The 26,023-nt window shown below is 37.7% G+C and overlaps 1 protein-coding gene across 3 annotated transcripts; it reads left to right on the plus strand.

The window, feature by feature from the left end:
• The first annotated feature begins 49 nt into the window (after positions 1-49).
• flvcr2b (FLVCR heme transporter 2b) lies at positions 50-25,312 on the plus strand. Of its 3 annotated transcripts, none has more exons than XM_059356304.1 (11): positions 50-1,314; positions 5,135-5,276; positions 8,845-8,985; positions 11,662-11,729; positions 11,966-12,069; positions 15,192-15,302; positions 18,021-18,126; positions 19,346-19,457; positions 21,302-21,357; positions 22,417-22,566; positions 24,735-25,312. In XM_059356304.1, exons 1-10 carry the CDS (start codon positions 742-744, stop codon positions 22,495-22,497), a joined length of 1,494 nt encoding a protein of 497 aa, XP_059212287.1. In that variant the 5' UTR covers positions 50-741; the 3' UTR covers positions 22,498-22,566; positions 24,735-25,312. The 3 variants fall into 3 exon arrangements, with proteins under 3 accessions (XP_059212287.1, XP_059212286.1, XP_059212285.1); XM_059356302.1 differs by lacking the exon at positions 50-1,314 and adding an exon at positions 3,624-4,397; XM_059356303.1 differs by lacking the exons at positions 50-1,314; positions 22,417-22,566 and adding an exon at positions 3,622-4,397.
• The last annotated feature ends 711 nt before the right edge of the window (positions 25,313-26,023 follow it).

A 26,023-nucleotide genomic window follows, 5' to 3' on the forward strand; every position in this document is an offset into this window, starting at 1 on the left:
TGTCATTCAAGTTTTTGTGATAATTCCAATTATTATTAAGCAGGTGGACCAAATACAGAAAGTGATATCTGCATTGTTTTTAAACTGGAACATACAGTTGTACTTAGGTTTTTGTAATGGGCTTGTTTTACAAATTCCATAGTATCAGAGTAGAAATGGCCGACATTTAGGGAGTTACATACTGCAAATATGGGATATCTCCCTGTTACAGGCTACCCAGATACCACATAGAACACTTTTTGTAACTCCGCCCTTGTGTCTGCGGTGACCGATTTGTTTCAAGATCCCAAAGCGGTTTTAGGTCCGGGTGGAGGGTCACAGCAGGCGCTCCTACACGTGTGAACTCTCGGAAATCTTGTCCTGAAAGGATCATACTCATTCATGAAATTTCCTGTTACTCTTATAAACTGAACTTGTGAAGGCTTTAAGCGTAAATTCGACTCTTAGCTTCAAGGAGGAAATGCCGCTCAAAGTGGAAGTTGTAGCCTAGAGTTTTCACTACTTATTAACTATTCCGGAGTTTTTACTACATATATATTTGATTGATCTTTTAGCTGTAAACATGACGTTGTAGGCAGATATACCTATCTGTCCATAACAGATCGGAAAGCGCTGGAAGTTTCATAGTTCACCCATGAAACAGGGCGATTTTCAGCCACTTTCAGTTTATTTTGCAGTGGTTTGACCCACAGTAGCTGACTAAAGTGTGTACTCCATGAGTATATTTAGCACTAGTTTAATATGACCGAGAAACAAGCGTTAGGAGACACTAAACTTAACGAAGATTTGGAGAACCATGTCAAGGTGGAGGCGGGTGACGCGGTGCAGCGCGCCGAAGATCAGAGCCAGCCTGCCGGGCAAGGAGCGCCGCTACCCACCCGTCTGTACAAACGGCGCTGGATGATCGTCCTCCTGTTCAGCTCATATTCACTCTGCAACTCCTTCCAATGGATACAATACGGCATCATCAACAACATTTTCATGAAGTTCTACAACGTGGACGCCTTTACCATAGACTGGATGTCTATGATCTACATGCTGACATACATTCCCTTCATCTTCCCGGTGACCTGGCTGCTGGACAAAAAGGGGCTCCGGGTCATCGCGCTGGTGGCCACTGCGCTCAACTGTGCAGGCACATGGATCAAAGTGGCCAGCGTCAAACCCAACCTGTTCGCCGTCACCTTTCTGGGACAGTTCTGCTGTTCCTTCGCGCAGGTGTTCATCCTCGGGATGCCGTCCAGAATCGCTTCAGTGTGGTTCGGGTCAGAAGAAGTGTCCACCGCCTGCTCTATCGGAGTCTTCGGGAATCAGGTAGGTGTGGAACACACACAGTGTCCCCTGGTCAGTAAGTAGGTCAGGTTAGCTTACTGACCTACTTGATCACTGATTAATACTAATGGCTCCACTAACCATTGATCAGGCGGATATGCCCACATCGATTTGGCACGTTTGCGTAATTACGCACGCTCAGGCGACCACAGTGCTTCCCTTGTGCCTTCAAACCACAGCATCACTTTCTTGTCAGAATATGAATGGCAGCAATATACAGTAAACAAGCATGCAGGGAGATACATCTAAACAGCCAATCTCAATTCCTATATTACTTTTAATGGAAGTATTGTAAATAAACAGTGAGAGGTAAAGACATTACAGTTTTTGCAATGTTATATAGTATATATTAAATAGGGCTGCAATTAATTATTTTCATTATCAAATTAAATGTAAATTATTTTCACAATTTTCATCCCAGATTCCCAAAGTCCTCGTGGTCTCTTTAAATGTCTTGTTTTGTGAGTCAAAATCCCAAATGTATTCAGTTCATTACATTAAATAAGAGAAAATGCAGACAAATATTTGAGAGGTAAAAATCAGCATTTTCTGCAATGTTTCCATGAAAAATTACCTCCAATAATCAATCATTTACCAAAATGCATTCTTTGTTTAGTTGGGTAACATTGTTGCAAACAAACCAATAAAGAATCCAAATTTGTATAAATCAACAATATTACTGTGAGAGTTAAACGACATTTTAATTTTTAGAGACACTGAAAAGTCATCTCTTGAAGCTGTGTAAAGATTTTGATCCCCTCTGGTCCTCTGGCAAAGCTTCTCCACTGATGCTGTCCCTGGCCCAGTGAACACCTAAACAACAATTGGGAAAAAATGAAAGGATGTAAAATACAAGAATGTTTATTTTGTCTACAAGCATTGTAGCATTGTTAGTCTGATAGATAAAAGCCAGAGGACAGATTCTTGAAGTCTGTCGAAGAACTAACTAGTATCTAATGACTTGACGTGTTGCAGTTTGTTAAAAGCTGAGAGATGAAAGAGGAAGACATTGCAGTGGTCATACTGAACTATTTATATTAAATATTAAAGGTAACTCGACAGCCTCAAACCAACCCAAACTTGAGACTGGACCTGACAAATTAAAAAATGATAATACAATACAATGCATTTCCATAACCCATGAAAACTGTTTTCTGGATACCCCAAAGTTCTCTGACTGACTGGTGGTCACTCATATAACTGACAAAATTCCTGACATGCATGATGCTCCTTCTACTTTAATGCAGATGCATTGGTGTGCTCCTATTGCATTTTGTTTATCTAAATTAGAGGCAACACAGCATTTTAAATAGCACATTAGCAGCCGAATAAGCAGACAGGTGTGTAAAGATCAGTATCGTGCCGCTGGTAATGTAGCCTTGCAATTATTTAACACTTTAAGATTCTGAACAAACAACACTTGAGTCAACTTACAGTACAACAACTCCAAGCAAAATGTCACTGAAAAGTCATCGCTGAGTGCTTGAAAATTAGCTGAGTGTAACCCAGAGTACAAACTGGGCTTTTGGATGTTGCAAAAACAATTTATTGTTTTTCTGATAGACTTCTAATAAGCATCTAGTCTTTTAAAACATTGTCTGGTTTAAATGTCTTTGTGTATTTGAAGGGTTGGTCCTCAGACAGGTTAAACATTCAAACCTGCCTTGACAAACCTGCTTTCTCACTTTTCTGCTGACACGTCCACAGAGTCAACATACTTCAGGATATCAGTTTATTTTCATACCTTATCAGAAGTCTCTCGTTTCATTTGTGCATGATAATCTATTTGCAAAGTCTTGACAATTGACCGGATGAGAAAACCTGCACCCTTGCAATACAGGTCTCAATCCAGTTTTATCAGCACATTTCATCATATCACATCCTTCAATGGTGCAAGAAGAATATAAGTCAAAGGTAGGCTTATTTTAAAGACACTACCACCATCTCCATAAACTCTATTTGTCAAATAGCATGCATATAAAGTGATTAGAGGGATATTCTAGGTGTTTCCCTTAACAGCACAGGGATCCATAGGTGATCAATAACAAAGATTTGGAAACATTAACTTGTACAAACTACAAAATCCTTCAAATGAGATGTTTTCCATAATCACTCCTATTTGGACAGCTAAGTAAAGAGATGACACTGGGCCAAGATTGAAGGAGTTAAGTAGAACTGGAAGATTTCCCCATATTAATGTCACATGACAGAGCTAAAGGTGATGCATACGTATAGAGGGTCAGTGAATGGACTGAGGACACTCCAGCTGTGCTCACTCTCTGGTGTCTCTGAGGACAGCATCTCTCTACCACAGGCAGTTTGGACACAGGACAGCGAGCTGTTGGGACACAAGCTCTGAAATCTTAAGATCTCTCACCTCTCACGCTCCAGGGGCCCACTTTAGGACAGTTAAAATGCCCCAAAACAATACTTTGAAAGACAACCATGCAAATTCTGAACCCGGCGGTGAAGAATGGCCTCGGCCCAAGGCTGCAAAGAATCTCGCTCTGGGCCTCTCTTCTCTGCAGTGGACTCCAGGACCTTTCGGCAGAGCCATCTCTATTGGGTCACGGTTAGACGTCGAGGCTTTACAGGGTGACCAGGCAAAGCTGGTCCCCAAAGCTCAGACCAAACTTTACCACCGTCGCTGGGTAATGCTGTTCCTCTTCAGCGCCGTCTCAGCCAGCAATGCCTTCATGTGGCTCCAGTACGGCATTATTAGCAACATATTCATGCGCTTCTACAACATTGACTCTCTGGCCATCGACTGGTTGGCCATGATCTACCTGCTCACCTACATCCCACTCATTCTACCCGTCCTGTGGCTTCTGGACAACAGGGGAATCCGGGATGTTGTCCTTGTTGGGTCAGCCTTTAACTGCATTGGTGCTTGGATAAAAATTGGTAGTGCCAGTCCCAATATGTTTGCAGTCACCTTTTTTGGCCAGTTTGTGTGCTCAATAGCCACAGTATTCGTCCTTGGCATTCCCTCTTACCTCGCCTCAGTGTGGTTCGGAGAGAAAGAGGTTTCCACCGCTTGTTCCATAGGAGTCCTGGGAAACCAGGTTTGTGTGAATATCTTATCTGAAAGCAAGGTCCTCATACTGAGGCAGCTGGCTGGAGATTATGCAGCTGCACTGGATGCCAGAGTCACATAGGGCTTCTAGTGTCTTGGTGTGAGAGTCCAGAGAAAATTGTGTTAACTGTTTGCTGAAACCTCCCAGTATCGTACTTCTCTGTTTAGCTGTTTTAACATAACGTTGGATGACCTAGATACTGTTCATATGTGCTCATATAGCAGCCAGATTATGTAGTAATTAGAGATCTGAGATCTGTTGGGCAAAAAGTTGTGTGTGGTATGTTTCACTGGCCTGCACATGCAAGTTTCAGATGAGATGATGATCAAACTGCATGGGGTTAGCATGAAGTGGGCATGTTATGAACCCATTTTCATTCAGATATCTTGAGATCAGAGGTCCAGAGACCCTTTTTAAAATGGCCATGTCAGTTTTTTCGAAACTTAGCCTTATTTAGGAGTGTTATTTCACCCTCTTCCTGACAAGTCAGCATGACACGTGGTACCAATGGATTTCTCAGATCTGATGTGCTTTATATCTTCATTGTTTGTTTTAAACTCTGCTGCAGCATCAGAAAGGCAGTATTTGATTGTTAAGAGGCTAAATACACATGTCTTTGTACCATTCAGTCACTATATATGAGATTTAGTGGCAACAATTTAATGTGTGTTGACTTTTGAACTGTTTTCCTTGATCTGTACTATTTGTATGTTGTTGTTTTATAGCTGGGAATTGCCATCGGGTTCCTTGTGCCTCCCATCTTGGTGCCTAATGTGGACGACATGGACGAGCTGGCTCACCACATCAGCATCATGTTCTACATCACAGCAGGAGTGGCGACCTTACTCTTCATCCTTGTTGTCTGCGGTAAGATTTCTCACGTCGCACATGAATTGTACAATAAAATATTTTTATCTAGCCGTGCAGACAGAGGTGCATATCTCAAAATCTCTCCATATAGAACTGAAACTTTCTGCTTGGTTAGACACCATGAAGAGTGATGTGTTTTTTTGCAGTTTCGTCAGTTTTGAATTTACATAAAATGTAGATTAACTGGATGTCCATGCTATTTCAGAACTGATCTTACTGTTCTGTGTAACCAGTAGCTTTTTGTGAATGGATAGAAAGCCGAGGTGATCAATGAAGCAGTCAGAGTGAGTTAAATGAATGAAGTCACGGGTGACATCACCTCAGCCACTCTCCCTCAGATTTTTTCACGTGTTTTGTCTCTGCCCTTTTTTGCTCAGGCCAGTGCGATTTTCTTATTCAGTAGATTGACCTGATGATGGTTTTAATCTACAGCAGGCGAGCACTCTTACAAGAGACACCATTCAGTGGACAAGGAAAGTGCTGACCTGCATGTTTGCACCAACACAAAACCCTCCCTGAGGGGGAGATTCACAAAAAAGACACTATTGTGGTACAAGTAAGTTCAGGAGAGATGCCACAGGAACAGGCACCCTATTATAAGAGTGGTTCAGCATACTAAACAGTATTATTTAGTTGTGTATATATTTGGTATAGAGCTATTCGAAAAAGAGGATCTATGATCACAGAAGGACATTTTGTGGTAGAGGGAAGTGGCGTGACTTGACGTGACACAGAGGATGTGAGCTGTTAGCAAAAAATGCAGAGTTGCAGTCGGCTGTATGTCTCCTGCTCTTTGTCCTTCTACTACCACTTCTTTTTTTAAATTTTTTAAATTTTTTTATCCCAAGATTTTGTAACCCATTTACTTATCACCCAACTACTACCACTTCTTATATATTATCTCAGTCTCTCAATCTCAATCATATTTATTTTTCTTTCTATTTTTAATATGGGGAAAACTAGAATCATGTGAAATGCCATTTCAGGGGTAAAGTAACAAATTAGTAACAGAAGGGTTAGTCAGAGTAGAGTAACAAATAAGGGTGTAACTATTATGATTATATGATTATGGCTTCCAACAATTATGAAATCAGGATGGTAAAGATAAAATGATTATCGTGCCACGTTTAGTTACATAAATATGTCATAAATCCAACACGGCCCTTGAAAGTTACTGAGTGGAATATTTTGATTTGATTTGATTTGATTTTGATTTGATTTTGATTTGATTTGAATGATTTATTTCAAATATGCAACAACAATACAATAATAATAATAATGCATCAACAGGAGTCAGCCCTAGTGACTCCTGCACTGATAAGGCTGCCAAGCACTCTATAAAAAATGCCACAACACAATTTTGAATATAGTATCCCAAATTTTTGAATATAGAGTTTTATTATTATTTTTGCATACTAAATTATATTATTTCTTTTATGATTATTTTATTTTGGTGGGATTTAATTTTATGTATTATATATATTTATTTTTATATGTCGATGAATATATTACATTTCATTTAGAATGTATTTAATTTAATTTACCCATTTTGCAACTGCTTTTTAAAAATGTTGTTTTTATATATTTTTTTGTTTGGTATTCAGTTTAATTTAAAGATAATCTAAAAAAAAATGCCCAAGACATTTTTTTATTAAGTTCAATAAGCACACAATCTTTCGAAAGTCAATGACTAATTAAATAATCATGGTTTCAGTCATCAAAATTATGATTTTGTCATGATCAAGCAGGCCTAGTTAGTATGTGAGAATTGTGGGCTGGTTAGTTGTAAGAGAGGAGGAACAAGTTGCATGAAAAAGCTGTTGTCCTGTCTGACAGGGAGGGCGGGGGCGCTCGTAAGCGTTCTACATTCAGAAACACAAAAGGATGCTTGTGAAGGCATTCCATAGTGGCACCATGTACAACATCCAGATTGTCCGTGTTAGTATAAAGAGAATGAGAGATATAGAGTAGAAAGATAAATATGCTACAGATACAGATTCTTTACAGACTTTCCTCCACTTTCGGTCATGTGATTCATTCTGTTGGGCAATGGATGTGACTTATGCTGCTCTTAGTTACTTCACGCCAGTTGGCCGCAGTGGTTTCATGATATGACACATAAATACTCACACACATAGAACACCCTCACACATACATGCAAGATGCCATGTGTGAGGGTTGTCCTGCTGGCAGGGCCATCTGTAGCCCTGCAACAGGCCGGTGAGTCAGCAGGCCAGACAAAGTCCCAGGATTCAGAGATTTGCATAAACTGTGTGTGCAAAGAGAGGTGAGAGAAGAAGTTTGGCTGCGGCACCTTGCTCTGAACACACTGACAGCCAAAGTTAACCACAGAGAACATCTGCATGAAGATGCAATAGGAGTGGATCTGCTTGACTGACTAAAGGGGAATCACCAGGGGTGGCAAAGAAAAAATTAGTATTCACAGACTTTTTTTGAGATCATTTAAAACTCAACGAGCCGGTGAGTTTAATAGGATTACTGGTTACTGAACACAAACCTTCAGTTCTGATTTGCTGGCTGGGAGAAAAGGCTGGCTCAGCTCCAAGAGCCACAAAGACCGACATCTGTGTTTCCCCAGGAAGCCTGAGGACACGTGCTTTCACTCGATGGAAAAGACAGACTAAAACAGGTCACGTCACAGTTGTCACCCCTAAAAGATGGCTCTCCTGAGTCAGACGGTCCGACTGTCCTTCAGCCTGAGAAACCCTCAGTGGAACTATTCACACGCCACCATGCATCATGTGGTGGTGTTTTGACAAGAGTACGTGTGTGGACCTGTCCAGCTGCGTCTGAATTTGTCCCATTCCACAGCTCATTTGTTCCCCATGCACCTCTCACTTTTAAGAAGTTTGTAGCCCTTTTCTCCGTGTTAAGAAAAGAAATAAGGTGTCTAACAGTATTAATCGGTTACTTTTATATTTCCCTTAAAATGTGTCCTTTGGTGGCTACATATTTTAAAATCACATACAGTACTTTTGTGAAATATTCAGACCCATGTACCCTTAAAGTGATACCAATACCAGTAGAGAGGTTTTTTCTACTTCATTTGTAAAATGCCATCACCACTTCCCATACAAATGATTTCTACACACATTTAAATGCACCATCATATTTATATTTTATTCTTCAAAGCATTTAGCTTCTAGTATTTGCATGACAATGAAGAGCAAAGAAAACAAATCAGGTGAGCTATGAAATATGATCGGGAACTAATTTTCCCAATAATTTTGACAGCACATGAATACAGCATGAATGCCTTATCTTGTATTGTTAACAAAAGTGATTGAAAATTCATTAGTGTGTCCACCACGTGATTAGCATTCACTTCCAAATCTAATGGGTTCTTTCTTGGCCCATGCTACACCCTTCCACCAAGTGTCATGAAAATCAGGCCAGAAGTTTTTCCTTAATGCTGCTGACAAACTTACAAATTGCACCGAAAATCTCCTTGGTCGCCAGTAATTTAATTTATATACACGTGTTGGAGCTACTGTTACTTGTGTTCACCGTGTTTAACTTTGATTTTGTTCTCTCCAAATGTCAGTCTTCCAGGAGCGCCCTAAACTTCCTCCGACTCAGGCCCAGGCAACAGCTCGTACCATCCCACCAGAGCACTACTCCTACACAGCCTCTATTCTCAGGCTGCTGCGCAACAAGCCCTTCATCCTCCTCATCATCACTTATGGTCAGCAATCACCCTTCTCCACAGTTTTTTCTTTGTGTTAAATTAATTAATTTTGAAAAAATCCACAGGCAGGGCTGAAAATATCTACATTGACGTACAGTATAATCACCTCTGAAGTCGAAATGACAAACTTGTAAGCAAATAGCTACCGTACCTATCTACACATCCAGCACTTCCTGGTCAACAATATCATTAATTTGGAGGCGTGTTCATAGTCATCTTAAAGAATCTAAACCCAGTATTCACTCTGTTTTAGCTTTGTTTTTGGTCTCCACCATCTTCTGAGAGAAATATCTGATTTTTTAAACTGTTATATGCGCCACTTTGTTCATCAATTAATCGCTAACTCTGTCTATCTGCTGTTTCTCTCTTGTCTGGTAGTGTACAGTGGGTATTTAGAGCTTTTTCACCTGAAAATGATGCTGCCTGAGCGGTGAGAGTGAACCAAGATAGTAAAAAATTCAGGAATGTAACTCAGTACATTTACTGAAGTACTGTACTCAAGTAGAATTTTGAGGTACTTGAGTATTTCCATTTTATGTAACTTTATACTTCTACTCCACTACCTTTTTAGGGCAAATATTGTACTTTTTACTCCCCTACATTTAGCTGCCAGCTTTAGTTTCTTTTCTGGCCAAAATATAACAAAAATATTCCGATCAATTTAAAGGGATTAGACTTTTTTTTTTTTTTAATTAAACATCATTACAGAATATTAAGTATTTAAAATGAGCCCTACTTTGAGAAAATTAAAACGCTGCTTACATAAAAGCATCAATAAAAATAATGTAATAATATATTTAGAATATATATAAAACAGTCTGAGTGGGTCCATTCTGCATAATGAGTACTTTTATGTTTGATACTCTAAGTACTTTTTGATGCTGATACTTTTGTACTTTTACTCCAGTAAGTTTTGAATGCACGATATTTTACTTGTAGTGGAGTATTTTCACAATGTGGTAATAGTACTTTTACTTAAGTAAGGGACCTGAATACTTCTTCCACCACTGAAAAAATTGCAGGCCAGAAAGCTAAACAATCCATATATGTGTATATCCAAGTGAGTCTCCCATTAAAGTGTAACCAGGGTTATCTTATCAATAAACGTCATAAAAGTAATTAGTCATTCAAAAGCTCATAGAGAAGAGACTGCATACTTCCTGGAGGGGTTCAAAGTTTGTTTATAGTCTGACAATGTTTAACAACATGATCGATTTGACAGAAGGAAACATTTAATGAAGTTAAAGGTCTTTGAGATTTGAAATTAGTTTATTTGTAGTTTCTGCAGTCAAAATAATTGAGCTTGTCAAGTCACTCCAAGTACCAACAACAGCTGTGAGCAGTTTAAGGAAACACTTGCCCTTGTTTGACTTTACCATGTCTTTTCATGTGACACAGTTCATGTGACTATTCTTAGAGTGTTAAGGGGTTAAATTGGGCTGTGGCTGTTCATCGGTCCATTGTGTCATCAGGGGACGTTTAACTTAGCTCATCTTTAACAATCAATGTTTTCGATGCAGCTGTAGAGTCCTAAAAGAGGTGACGCAAGAACTTGCAAACATAAGAATCTTCACAGGGTTTCCATTTTTTCTGTCAGTGAGTTTTGTTAAAGGCTGCCTAGTGGATCAGGGACCTCATTGTAGGTGGTAATGCACATAAACACTGGTGTCCACTCACCATAAAATAGAATAAAGAAGGAGACGCGTCCTCAGTGGCTCTGGTATTCATTTTAAACCAGATTAAATTGTCATCAGTAGTATCTAGAATGACTTCAATTTCAGTGATCAGAACTGAGGGTTGTCTCACCTTGTTGTTTGTTATTTTCACTTTCCCAACTACTGCCAGTTATTTGGTTCTTACAAGATAAAAAACGACTTTATCTTGTTTTAAGAGTTAATTTCGTATTTTAAGTGATGGACTTTACACTATATGTCTACTATAATCTTATTACGAGATTTAACAATCTTAATTCAATAAATCTTGTCAAGTGAAATTATCTTGTTGCATTGACAGATAATTTCACTTGTTTTGAGTACCTTTTCCCTCAGATTTAGTGTTTTTATCTTGTTTTTCGACACCAGATTTTGCAGTCTATGCACACACAAGTGCACCCATGCCAGTCCTGAAACCAAAGAGCTCCTTCTGGATATGATCTTTGGGTTGTTGATAACTATGCAGAGCTCATGCACATGGTCTCAGATTTACCTGTGATTAGCACACTCTGTCCTGCAGGCTGCAGCTCCACCTGTCCCTGTCTGTTCAACTGAGCTGTAGCTGCTAATCCTCAATGTCCTGTTATATTACAGTAACAGGCTCATTAGTACAGTAGGCTAATACTTTGAAATCATGAACGTTTTCTTTTCTTTCATTTATTTATTTAATGCAGGTGTATGTTCTTTCTGTGTGTCTGAGTTACTGACGGTATCTAAAACTTTTGCTGAAGTAAAAACACTCTGTGCAGACTTGTCCTTTTATAGAAATCCTTGGTTCAGACATCTCTCTGTTTTGGAAACCAGCCTGATTTGGGTCATTTGACACAACTGCAAAGCAAAAAATGTGACTGCTCATATTATAATATTTTATAACTTATCTAACTTCAGTGTTTCCTAACAGATGTTTTGTCCTGTGGTTTGCGGTTAAAGACTGAGTTTGACAATATTTTTCAACTTGCAGGTCTGAACGTTGGTTGTTTCTATGCTGTTGGAACCCTGCTGAACCGCATGATCATCGAGCATTACCCTGTAAGTCCTCCCTACTGTGTGTGTATATATATATATAGACATACAATATGTTTATTTATTTTATTTAATCTGTCAGTAGGAGCAAAGGAAAATGGATTATATGACACCAGATTAATGTAGAAACTCACTCATATTCACTCCCTTGCTTGAAATGATGTCTGCTTTCTCTCAAACTGCCTCACCTTTTCTTGGTATGTAAGGTCACTAATCTATGTCTATCTTTCTTGCCCCTTGAGGGAGAAGAGGTGAATGCTGGGAGGATCGGCCTTACTATTGTCATTGCAGGGATGGTTGGCTCCCTGATCTGTGGCATTTGGTTGGACAAAACTAAAACCTACAAGTAAGAAGTACACAGTGGTGGAAGAAGTATTCAGGTCCCTTCCTTAAGTTAAAGTACTAATACCACACTGTGAAATGACTCCACTACAAGTAAAAGTCCTTCATTCAAAACTTACTGAAGTAAAAGTACAAACGTATCAGCATCAAAATGTACTTAAAGTATCAAAAGTAAAAGTACTCGTTATGCAGAATGGACCCACTGCGATTCCAGTACATATTCTAAATATATTATTAGATTATTTGGACTGATGCATTTATGTAAGCAGCGTTTTAATTTAGTAAAGATTGGAAACATTTTTCAATTCAATTCAATTCAATTCAACTTTATTTATAGAGCGCATTTCATGCACAAGGCGGCTTGATGATATGTATATACACATAATTACGGTTAAAAAACAAAACAAAACACAGAAAAACAAAAACAAAAAAAATCAATTACAAATTAATTGAAGAGTGCAGGTAGACAAGCTATGCCATATTCACCACATATACACTTACTTAACTACTTAATATGCTTTTTTGAGGTTTAATGAAAAAATGTGTAATTGATCATGTTATTCATGTTAAATTTTGACCTGAAAAGTAACTTAAGCTGTCAGCTAAATGTAGTGGAGTAAAAAGTACAATATTGGCCTCTAAATGTAGAGGAGTAGAAGTATAAAGTTACATTAAATGGAAATACTAAAGTAAAGTACAAGTACCTCAAAATTGTACTCGAGTACAATATATAAACTTTATTACAGGCTCTAGACCCAATAGCAAGACAAACAACAAAAAACAACAGATACATAAACACATGCAAACATACTCTTATTCATGAGAGTTTTAAAAGGCACCCATACCAATGTTTCCACAGATATGATTGATATCTGACCGAGCTGCACCTTGGGCTTGTGAGCATCATTATAATACAGTTTTGTGACTCATCAAGTCGAGACATAAATTTAAACATCAGGTTCCTCAAGAGAGCCTGTAAAGTGCTTAGCCCTGAGTCACAAAAGAGCTTACTAGCACTGCTACTCCTGGGCTTTTTCACTAGTATCCTCAGACAGTCATTGTATGCTACCTGAAGTCTGCGCAGGGTCTCCTTTTTGTAGCTGACCCATAATGGGGCTGCATACATAGGGGTGCAGTAAGCACGAAACAAGTTTACTTTCACATCATCAGAACAGTAGTGGAATTTCCTGACTAACATGTTTGCTTAGACATGCAACATTCGTCTCTGCCTGTACATGTCAGCATCATCTTCCATCTTGTCAGTGATGATGTGCCCAAGATATTTCGTACAGTTAGATACACAGAGGGATTGCCCTGACCGGTAAAACATTGGAAAGTGCAGCTTCTGATCTTCCTTGGTCCTACATATCAATACAACACTCTTTTTTTGCATTGTACTGTACGTTAAACTCAACCCCATACTTGGAGCATATATCCAACAGCTTCTGGAAGCTGGATACTTGAGTAAATGTACTTAGTTACATTCCACCACTGGAAGTAAAGAACAACAGTTTGTCCTCCTGGAGAACTGTTGGGAATCAAATAACATACATAGAGAGTTGAAGTTGTAGTTTACATGTCTTTTGTATCCAACATTAGGTTTATTAGGTCTGTTCTGTTTATTGCCAGTTCGCTCCTCATCCTGCTGCAAATCTTGTTTAGTGTTTATGTGTTGGCTGTTGGGGCTCTGTGTCTGTTTGTCCAGGTGTAGCATGCTGCTCTAACGCTGACCTTTCCGGCCTTTGTGTGTCTTTTGGCTGCGCAGAGACAGCAGTGTCCTCCCTATGGGGGGTTTCAGTCGACCCCCCTCAGTCTTCTTTCAAATTTTGTTTTGCAAATGGGGAAATGCGGGTGTGTTTGTGGCACACACGCAGGGACATGTTCAACCCCACCTGGCTTTGTTGTCTGAACCAAATATTTTTAATTACTCTCATACATATTTTAATTTCACTCTGATTTAGGGGTGTGCCATATCGTATTGTTCACGATAATATCGGTATATTTTTTTTATGGTTAAAAAAAATGCATATCATGATATTGGCAACATTCCTACTTCATTCCTACTTCTTGGCGTAAAGTTAATATTAGCTAACAATTAAAGTTGTTTTAATCACAAAAAGCTACTTAATCTCTGTTGCTAAACACATGCAGCTTTCAAAACAAGAGCACAATGTGTCCACCACAGAACTTACAAGAAGACTGTCAAAATAAGATGCCTTAAATAAAACATACAAGAACCTTTATTCTCCTTTACAAAATGTCATTAAAATATGCCCCCGAAACCCCTAAATGGATATTTTTATTATTTGCTCATACTCAAGAGTCAAGAGTAATTTTTTTTGTATTTGGCAACTGTTGAGATTTGCACTTCACACTACATTTTAGATTTTTGTTTATTTATACAGACAAAAAAAAATCATATTTTTAATATCTTTTTAAGTATTTCGTAATATCGTCAAGTATATCGTTATCGCAAAAATAGCCTGATATTCTTTTAGGGTCATATCGCCCAGCCCTACTCTGATTGCTCATCTTGGGCAGTCTGTGGCCTAGAGGTTAGGATCGTGCTTCTAACATGAGAGTTGCCGGTTCGATTCCCAGGACTGACATGTCAAGGACTGGAGTGCCCTTGCAAGGCACCTAACCCTTCCACATAGCTCCCCAGGCGCAGTTATGTGCTGCCCACTGCTCCTTGCATGGTGTGTTCACTTGACATGGATGGGTTAAATGCTGAGGTTGAATTTCCCCATTCTGGGATTAATAAAGTAATTAATAAAGTAAACAATCTCTACAGTACATCTGTTAATTAAAACATTTAATTGTTATTACAAATTGTTATGATCACTGTGAACAAGACTAATTTCAAGATGAATGAAATGATGTTTATGTGATGTTTTTGTTTCATATAACATAGCTCCACAGTGCTACTAGTGGTCAAATCTCCACAAGGCACCTTTAAATGTTGAAGCTGTTTGTAACCAATCACACTTATTTTGAAGCTACAGTGGTCTTCTACCATACCTACTGAAAAGTTAAGAGCGGTAAATTCAGCGGTACTGTGTATGTTTATAATGATAATAATGAACATAGTGTTCAGTGTTGTTCATATTTCATCTGTTTTTCCAGGCAGACGACGCTCGCAGTCTACTTCATGTCTCTGGTGGGGATGATAGTTTATGCTGCTACACTCAATCTGGGACACCTATGGGTGGTCTTCATCACCGCTGGAGCTCTGGGGTATTCATTCATTCATTCATTCATTCATTCATACATTTATTATTTTTTTGGGTATAGAAAGACTATGATATACAACCCTGATTCCAAAAAAAGTTGGGACACTGTGAAAAACACTAGATATGTAACGCTCTAACTGTGATTTTTACTTATATACTTATATTTTTTTTTGGGGGGGGGCATTTTTTCAGCTTTACTTTGATAGTTAGAGTTACAGAGTGAAAGGGGAAGACAAGCAGGAAAGAGCTCCGAGCTGGATTCAAACCCTACAGTCTGCTTACAGGGACTAAGCCTTAGTGGTATGCACTCTATCAGTGTGCCAACTCTTTTGAAATTAGGGTTGTACCAAAGGAATGTTTTATTTTTAATGATTTTGCTTTACACTTAATTCATTCAGTCAAGAGACGGGAAACCAAACTGATTTGTATATAGAAACATTTACAACAAAGTCACCAAAACTATACTGATTATAAGTATGCAAGCTGGATGAGCTCATTAACATCAGCTCTAACCATTTGCACATTCCTTACACAGAGGCTGTGTCCTCCAAGGCAGGTTTTTTAACCCATTTTTGCCCAAAGACTTTACCTTGTATGATAAAGAAAACTGCCACAACATTTTTCTGATGTTCCATATTAAATTCCATTTCAATTTATTTTACACTGCTTGGAGTGCATATCTTTGATATTGAACTGATGAGTTCATAGATCTCAAATAATTGATTGTGCTCCTTGTAGTTTCCAAGATACAGCCTTTTTCACATCATTCAATATTTATTTATAGAATTTATTTATTTGGGTACATGGGACTACTCTTTTTTGCTTCTAAAATTTGATAAAATATATAGAAAAAACAGTAGTCCCAAGTACCTGAAAATGAAATGATAAGAAAATCTTCTCAGACAAACAGCATGATCAATTTTTCAAATGTAATCAGAAAACACTTCCACCCAAAGACCTTAAAAAATTTCAGTTGGACCTAAAATGAATCAGAAATGGAAACCAATTTGAAATGTATGCAACCTATATATACTTTCCAAGTGCAATATTTCTATTGACATTTAAAATAATAATTTACAGCCGTGTTTATTTTGAGGTGAACTTTGGCTTGATAATCATTTGCACATACAGCCTACATACAGGATGACCTCAGGTGAAGACTTGCTTCTGTACACACTGGCCGAGTATTAAAGGCCAGGAAGAGCAAAGATCACACTGCCTCCTGCTCATGGAAAAAGAAAAAACATGCAGGCCACAGTTTTGAAATTACTTTTTTTGCACAGGATGATACATTCTCTATTAATCCTGCTATCAAAACCAACAAAAAAATAATGGTAACACTTTACAATAACCAACTAAGTAATGCTTATAGATGGTTTATAAACCAATTATTAACCATTTACAAAGTGCTATACATATTTAATCGTTAAATGTTTTAAACCAATTTCTTAAAGGTATATGAATCATTTTAAAATCATTAACATACTTAATATGGTGTTAAAAATGTTAAAATGAGTGCAACTAACACTATTAATTAACTATCAATTATAATTAAATTGTTTGTTTTTGGTAAATGAACTATAAACTTACATTAATAAACCTTCTATTTGTCATTTATAAATTATGTAGTTAGTTAAACATTAATACATTATGTATTTACCATTCTAAATGGTCTATATACGGTTTATAAATGATGATTAAACATTAATAAACTATCTGTTTACCATTTATAAATGATGGTTATTGTAAAATGTTACCAAAATAATAATTGAAGTAAAAATAATCGACTAGGCCCTCCATTTGTAGTTTAAACCAGATCTTGTACGGAGCAGTATTTTACTTCTAGTCTTAATCTTTATGTGGTTTTTGTGAAATCATGACACTTTTTCTGTGGCTTCTAGATGGGACTCACCCTTTTTGTAACGGCACACCTACACAATGTACCATACATGCACACATAATGCCAGCCAGTGTATGCCATTCACTCAGGCGACTCAGGCTGAATAGTGAAATAACTCACAGAATGCTTAATTTGTTAATTTAGAGACTAAATTACCTCCAGCATACTTCACATTCCTTCTAAACCATACTCCATTCAAAAAGTTAACATTTCTTTCATTTTATCCAGTGCGTACAACTGTCGCTCCACATATTTTTTCTTAACCTATAATAGCATCTAAGACAAATTCTTACACAGCCTTACCAATAACCGTCACATATCATTGCTGTATGTTCTTGATATGAAAGTGTATTCATAGGCAGAGGCTGTGTATGTAAAGATCAAAGAAATGTGCCTGGAAATACAGTATGTGCTGACGCAGGCTGATGTTTTGCTGCCGTTTAGTTTCAGTTGTCGTCACTTCAGTGGAAAGACAATGTTATGCTATTAGTGAGAAATAAATCTAGTGACAGTGGACAGCTTTCAGAACCTGTGATTCCTGTGTAACACTGTCAAAACAATAGAGGAGGATATTGACATTTAGTATGTACAAAGCTCATCATCCACTTCTTATTATTATTACAAGTTATTATGATAGAGGGAGAGGCAGAACACATCACTGAACTGCACCTGTGTAGGAGGTGTGTTTTCGCTTTAACCCATTCATGTACAATCCAGGCTGTGTTACTGACATTTAATGCCAGAAATGTTGTTATTTAGTAGAAAGAAGAGTTGCAGTTCTATGTGATTTAACAATTACATTTACTGTGTGTCTCTGTCCAGATTCTTCATGACCGGCTACCTGCCGCTGGGCTTTGAGTTTGCAGTGGAGCTGACATACCCAGAGTCAGAAGGAACCTCATCCGGACTCCTCAACTGCTCAGCACAGGTGCAGCACAGTGAACTCTTCTGTAGGCAAAACATAAAACAATGAAGAAAAGGCCAGCGGGATAGTGAGAGGAGGAATATTTGTTTTTACTGGTTGTACACAAGGAGACCTGGGTATATATATATAACAATACATAGGTTACATAGTCTGATTACTGTGTGTTCATGAGCTTATCGCTGTAATGTGGAAACAACATGGATGCACGTGTATTATTTTGCTTGGAGCGTTTACACAACATGGTGACAGCCGTTTCTAGTATTTGCATATGAATAATGAAGGAAACGGATCAGGTGAGCCATGAAATGTGTCCCAAACTTTTCTCAGACTTTTAGAGTTATTGATCAAACTTAAAGGGTAATTTTCCCAGTCAGGAACTCATTTTTCCAATTATTTTGATCCCACATGAATGCAGCACAAATAGCGCCCTATCTCACAATGTTAAAGTAAGAGGAAAATAATTTGTGAACCTGCCCAGTGTTTCAGATACACATTTAATGGATTCTTCTTGGCCCATGCTGCACCCTTCCACCAAGTTTCATAAAAATCAGGCCGAGTAGTTTTTCTGTAATCATGCTGACAGACCAAACTGAAAACATAACCTCCTTGGCAGAGGTATAACACTAACAGTTTCCAGAATCCATGCAGTTAAATGTGTTCCTTTGATGCTGCATTTTTTTATAAGGTTGCATCTCTCTCTTGATATTTCATGTTCACCTTCATATTACCAACAACTATCTTAGCTTAAACCTTGTGAATGCATAGTGTGAAGAATGCGTGAGGTCCCCACATTCTTCCATTTTAACCACATAGTTTATGTGTAGGAAAAAGTTTTGTACATGCTCATCGTTTATGCATCTGGGTCTTGTTTCACCAGATCTGTAACAAACAACAGACAAAACAAGCATAATTCTTGCAAACCACGTATGAACATGTGGGAGCCATGCAAATTTATCTGACACATAATGCTACCACTGTTCACAAATCTTGCCTGTCAACAGACCATAGATGGGTCCTTTTATTGTTGCATTTTCCCCAGAAGATATCAATATACAGCTTCTTAAAAGGCCTGGCTGCTGAGTGAGAAACTGGAGCGACGAGGTTCTTTAAGGACATTTGTTTCCCATCGTTCTTCTGTTGTGGTTGTGAGGGTTGTGAAGGTTGCTTGTGTGCGTGCAAACAACAGATTTATTCCTAACAGTTACATGTTCTGCATACCCAGGTGTTTGGCATTATTTTCACCATCTGCCAGGGGAAGATCATCGACCATTTCAACACGCTGGCAGGAAACATCTTCCTCTGTGTTTTTCTTCTAATCGGCACAATAATGACAGGTAAGAGCTTGCTCTCTGTGAAACACGTGCTGTGGAGAGTCATAGCAAGCTACTGGTCTTATGCTTAACAATTGTCTCTGTTTGCTGTTTCTGTGGGAAAACTGTTGAATTCCAAGAATGCAGACGATGGTTACTGTTTCACCTGGACGACTGTTTCAGGGTTGAATGTCATGACACAGATAGAATATAACATGTTGACAAATATGGTTTTATTGTTGCATATACTGAAATAAATATGTCACGTACTTACAGTTACGTAGGTTGAACTTAGAAGCACCTCAGGGCTGAGAGTTCTTAGAAATCTTTCCTTTTTCCCCTTAAATGAGTTACATTAAAACAGTTTTACTGATATTTGGGGAAAAAAAGTGTGTAACCAGCCACATGCATTTTTCTTCTTCCCTCTGATCTCCCAACTCAAAAACGGATGTTTTTCATTAAACTCAAAGCTGAAGTTTCTTGAAAAACAAGTGAGTGGGTGGTGCTGTAAACATTTTGTTGTTCATTGACCAAGTAGTGGAAACTTTGTCTCATCAGAAGGTAATTATAAAACTGTCATAAATGCTCACACACGTATGCTGACATACACACAGATTTGTTGTATTAAAGTTCACCCCAATATCAAAACTTATCCGTAATTTATCACCTATCTAGATTGTTTTGTGTGAGTTGCTGAATATTAAAGATATCGTCCTTCTCTTGAATATAATGGAACTATGTGGAAGGAAGTCTAGAGTTGGCACCATTGAGCTTGCCAAGTCAGTGATGTTTACATTTCACACTATCAAGACAAGAGCAAGAGCCACTTATCTTTAGTAGGTGCATGTTTCTTTCTGCGCAGTGATAAGTTTTGCAAGTGTAGTTCAGTAGAAAGAAAATAGTTCCTACATGAAACTGCTCACAGCAAGCTCAGTGGATTATCTTGAGTAACCGGTTCATGGTTTGTGGAAAGACACACTGCTGTTGAGTGACTGAAATGTTTTATTTGGCGACTTGAGTGTCATCTAGTTCCATTATATTCAAGAGAAGGCAGACATCTCTATGGCTGATATCTCAAACAATTGGCAACTCACACCATAACAATCTAGATTGATAAATGGCACTACATGTAAGAGAGAAAATATGTATTTTTGATTTGGGGATAACTTGGCCCTTTAAATACAATACTTCATCCCTCAAGTCTTTTTGCATGGCCCATTGAGGAGGTTTATGAGCAATGAATAACTTTTAAAGAATTCATTAGCCACTGAAGCTAAACATTGTGCACAGTAGAAAAAACCCAGCCAGACTATTTAATGAGACTTGTCTGCTCACAAAGGTCAACAAAGTGACTCAGTGTATTTTGAAACTTACTCATTATTTTGACACATGAGTGGACTTCTTGTTGTGGTCATCATGCCAGCTTTAAGAGGAAAGGTGAGAAAACCACAACGAAACTCCTCATTTATGATAAAGAGAGACCTATATGATTTGTCATGAAAATGCATGTACAGGAATGACTCTCTAGTCTCAAAGGTAAGCATTTGTTTTTGAAACCATTCTCTTTAAGTGGAAATTGAGGGTAATGATTAAGCTTTTGTGCAACTTTGCAGAGTTTGGAGGGAATAGGAAGCATGACTTGAGTTAGACTGTATACTGTACTCTCTTCACATTTGCATTTGTTGCCACACAGTCTTGGAAAATCCTTAACAAAGTGCTGTTATACTTGGATAGAGTCACCACTGTGATGTCTCTGTGCACAGGAGCCACCTGCTGGACAGTCACCTGTATTACACCATGTCGTTCAACCACACTTTGTGTCTTTATCTCATGCAGGCTTTTCCTGTTCTGTTTCCTTTTTTGTGTAGGTTTTATCAAGTCAGATCTGCGGAGGCAAAATGCAAACCGGTTGGCCAAAGCAGAAGTGAGTGTGAAAGTGTGAAAGGGGGTGTGATGCTGTGTTTTTCTGCACTGTAGGGTAACAACTGTGGTGGTAGTGTACTTTGAATAAGCCTTTTTCATAGACATTTTGATATGTCTCAAAAGGAAAAGCATATCATAAAATTAATATATACTGTTTCACTGCTTCAGTTCCAGGCTCTGTTACAACTTAGACGTTTAAATAGACAGAGCCATTGTTTATGTTTAAAGTAGCACAGGCTTTTCCTACAATGATGAGTCAAATTGACTGCTGTAAAAAAGGCCTGTGAGTTAAGTTTCTTTTCGTAAGTTTGCATGAAAGGCATGCAATCAAAGTCACATGTGCGTCTTGTGCTGCTCCAGAAATAACTCACATTGTGCTCCTCATTGTGTCTATTTTTGTCGTCTTTTATGACTCGGCCTGCATTTCGTAATGATATTTCTGGATATGGCTCAATACTGCTGCACTGTCTTTACTCCATGTTGGAGTTTTTATCTTTCTCTTGCAAAAAAGAGGAGCATGCATCTGCTTGCATGTTAGAAAATGTGTAAACTGACTAACACCATGGGTATTTATTGTATTTGTCTGGATGTTTATTGCTATAATGTCTTTCTGTTTTATCACCTTGTAACTTCCAACCTTTGGGTGCATAACTTTGCGGTGCTTCCCTTGGGAGGTGACAAAATCATGGACAAAATGGTCATTATTGATGCCTGGATGCCTGCATGAGTCTCCAAGCTCTGTGGTGAAGTTACTGATGACAACAAATCATATTCAGTCATATTCCTCACAAGTAATGCTAACAGAGTGAACAACATAACATGAGGTGATATCAATTTTCTCACCTAACCTAAATGTCAAACTATTTTTTTTACATTAAAGCTGAATTTTGCTTGACATTTTAGAATATTTGAAGTGACTTTAATTAATTCAAGCAAGATTTCTGTTGGGGAATTACAAAAACCTGTTGGATCAGATTCTGTCGCAGCAGCTTCATCCCAGCCTGGAGACTCATGCCTCTGTAAACGCTGAATGAGAAGTGATCAGTAGCTGTTGTTTTAGGCGGAGGGGCAGATGACGGGACAAGACTACGGAGCCACGGCGCTAATCTCCAAGCCGCAGACTCCTCCTTCACATGCCTGATCAATAAACCTTTCTGCCTTCACAAAAAAAATCTGCTCAAATCTTAGCTCAACACGCAGATACACAAAGGTAGGAGCACAGAGCGATCAGCACACACTGTCTGCAATCACCAACACCTGCTGCACATCCTTCCACCTGTAAATCTGCCTTTTCTCTCCCTCACTGTTTCTTATTGTCACGCTGAATATAATTCACACAATCATGTAAAGATGAGGCTTTTATTTGTCACCAAGCCTGATTTTCTCCAATTACATCAATTGCAATGCTAGCTGGCTTTATTAACCCATGAGAACCCACAGTGACACGGGTGTCACAAACATTTTAAATGTTCTAGTACATAAGTGTGTTTTTCAGTGTTCTACAGCTACAGTAGCTTGTTGAGAAGCCGTCAAAAGAGGCACTGTTATTTATTTTTATTCATTATTGTTTTATTATTATTTTGTTACATAAAACAAATCTGAAATTGGAATTTGTTGTCTAACAGCACTATTAAAGTCACAATTATGGTATATGTTATGGAGATGAAAACAAAAAAGGCAAATGGTAATTTGTTTTTATTTATTATTGATTTATTCTTATTTTGTTACTTAAAAACAAATCTGAAAAATAATTTGTTGTTCAACAGCACGATTAATGTCACAATTTTATTATATGTTGTGGAGATGCAAAGAAAAAGACAAATTTGTGTTTCTGTAAGTAGAAAATGTGTCTAGTTTTTTAATTCAAAAATAAGAAATATCATAAACATAAATACCATAAATGCCCAATGTAACGTATATGTCACATCACAGATCTTTGACATTTAGGCGTAGTATTTTTTTTTAAAACATCAGAAATGTGTTCTATGTGGTTCACTTGGTCTGTTGTATATCCCCCATAATAAGGGATAGTTCTGGGTTCTTATGGGTTAAGATCTTCATTGGTGTACAGAGACATTTTTAAAAACTGTGCTGCAAGAAGAAATGCCTAAACCTGTTACACTCCCCTCCTTCCGACCATAGACCCATTACTGTCTTTTGTAAGGGGGCAGGTCATCTTTTGGGGGAGATAGCAGGTCAACAGTAAATGCCTCATAGAACTGGTGTACATGATCTGGAAGCTGGTAAAATATTTTGAGATGCAGCTCATTGCTGTGTGTCAAGTTTTTATAGTACATAAATATGTCAAAAACATTGCGTTTTGGTTAGGTGCCTATTGAACTGTTGGAAGTTTAGAATAGTAAAGGAATTAACACATCATGATATGAGTATGTTAAGGCCATTTATATGCTCTATTATGTGTCTTAGGTTGTTATATAAATGTTTGAGTCGTTACATAAAGACACCAAGCTTTAGAGGAACACTTTAGAAAAATAATCCAGGCTTTGATTTGGTATCAATAACTTTTGACATTTTCATGATTTCTGCAAGAATTGCCTTTTTCAGCATCTGAATCTGAATGGCAAGCACTTTTGTTCTGGAAACTGCTGAGAAACCTCCTCATTGTCAATATACCAAGGAAAGCCCCTGAATGCTCTAGGTCTCAAGTTTGTGTTTGTAAAGTTCTACAAGGCTGTGATTATCCTAGAGGTCACAGCAGCTCATTTTATGAAGGGAGGTCAAGTTTGGAAAAAATGCTCTTACTACAATAACATGCTGCTATGGAGACAAACATCACACAGACATGAATACAATTAGGCAGGGTGAATCCACAAGAGTCTCAACTTTTCAGTCATACCTAATTCATACAATCCACAGGCTGTTTAGGGACCCCAGTATGCACAAATATTCAAATACAGTAGGCCAAAATAACGCATTTGTGTTGCATGAAAAAAACTGCATGTTTTTGCTCCAAACTGCATGAGACTTGTGGGTACTCATAGAACCCATTTGCATTCAGATATATTGAGGTCAGAGGTCACCGTTGCACTGCTTTGCAGCTTCAGCTTTTTAACTGATCTTTTGTCCTTTTGTGGCGAGTGTATCCTTCAAATAAAACTATTCTGCCCCTTAAGTCTATCAATGACCTAAAGCTACAGAAACATGTACAGGTAGGAGAATATGACACAAACAAAAAAACCCTCATGTTTTCAGTCATATGTTATCTTTTGAGGTTGCGACAGAACGTACAGCAATGTTTACCTGTGTTGGGGTCATGTGTGCGTTCTTCATGAATTCTTTTGACTCTCGGGGGACAAAAATCGACTACTGTGTTAATCCATAAAAGTGTTGAATTAACACGCCTGTTCTGATCAATAGGGACCTTCAGACTGCCAGAATGGGAGCCTGGCTGGACCGGAAATCATCAGAGAAGCCAGGTTTTAGACACTAACATTAAAGCTTTGAAAACGGTCGTGATCTCCTTCCTGTTCCAGTGTAACATGCTGAGATAGAACAGAACAATCATGAAGTCTTGAGACCACACGTCCCTTCTAGGAAGAGTTAGATGTACAGTGTTGTATTAACTATTTATAAATTAAAAAAAAGCTAAAATGCTGAATTAAATCTGATGTTTAACGCACAATTTTAAGCATATAAAATTCACTGTTCAGAAATATTTTTATATTGAAGTTTAAATTGAATATCTCTAATAAATCTAAATGACAAGTTTATTCAATGTTTGTTTGTACAATTTTACCTGTCAGTATTTTACAAGTATACAGTTGATTATGTTCAGTAGGCACATATTTCATAATGAAGTGGTTAATCTTGTTCTTGCATAAACAGCTAACCTTGTAAATACAATATCCATGTTTCTATGATTGATTTTGGTAGAAATTATCCAAAAAATGTATACTTTACTTATTTAACATGAAATAAAACTGTTTTGTAAAGTTTATTTTCTTCATTTGGTGTCATGCTTTACATCACTCTTTACATTTATCTCTTACGAACTGAAAGCCATATAGATCATTGTGAACACAGATCCACACACAGCAGTTGTCTCTCTCCAGTGATCAAAGCACAACGTGATCACAAGTTCAGGTTAGAAGATCTCCCTTGACTCTGTTTTTCTTGTGCTATGAAGGAAAAATAAACAAACAGTTGTGAAAAACTAATTTTACTAATTTTAAAGGCTGCTATGATAAAGGTAAGGTGCTCTCTCAAGAACAAAAATAGAAAATAGTACGAACTTTTACTGATACAATTGCGTAGCTAAATATAGCCTACCAGTGGTGAAAAGTAGCTAAGTACATTTTTAGGTAGCCTACTTGTAATTTTAAGAAGTATCTCTATTTTATGTTACTATTTTTACTCCACTTCATTTCACAGGGACATTTAGTTTAATTTCTTTTTGTTATTTTTGCTACCTACTTTTTAAATGAGTAATTAAGGCCTCATAAAAAAGGCTTATAAATTATTTAAATTCATTTAAATAATTATCATCAGACTCCCTAGGCTGGTAATTATTTTTTTAAAGCAATTATTATTTAAGTAATTGTATCTTCTTATGTCTTCTTATCTTAGATTTATATATAAATACATAATCATACATAATTCAGTCATAATGCACCCTAAGTGACCCAAATCAAACACTCCTGGGGCCG

Source organism: Centropristis striata, chromosome 18 (assembly GCF_030273125.1).
Source record: "Centropristis striata isolate RG_2023a ecotype Rhode Island chromosome 18, C.striata_1.0, whole genome shotgun sequence".
Taxonomy (NCBI): domain Eukaryota; kingdom Metazoa; phylum Chordata; class Actinopteri; order Perciformes; family Serranidae; genus Centropristis; species Centropristis striata.

What these genes read in the sequence shown, in the direction of transcription:
- flvcr2b (XM_059356302.1), top strand. Translation starts at nt 3,747, where the DNA reads ATGCCCCAAAACAATACTTTGAAAGACAACCATGCAAATTCTGAACCC. An exon ending in CCTCCTCATCATCACTTATG is followed by an intron (nt 8,986 to 11,661) that starts GTCAGCAATCAC and finishes TTCAACTTGCAG; the next exon opens with GTCTGAACGTTGGTTGTTTC. An exon ending in ATCACCGCTGGAGCTCTGGG is followed by an intron (nt 15,303 to 18,020) that starts GTATTCATTCAT and finishes GTCTCTGTCCAG; the next exon opens with ATTCTTCATGACCGGCTACC.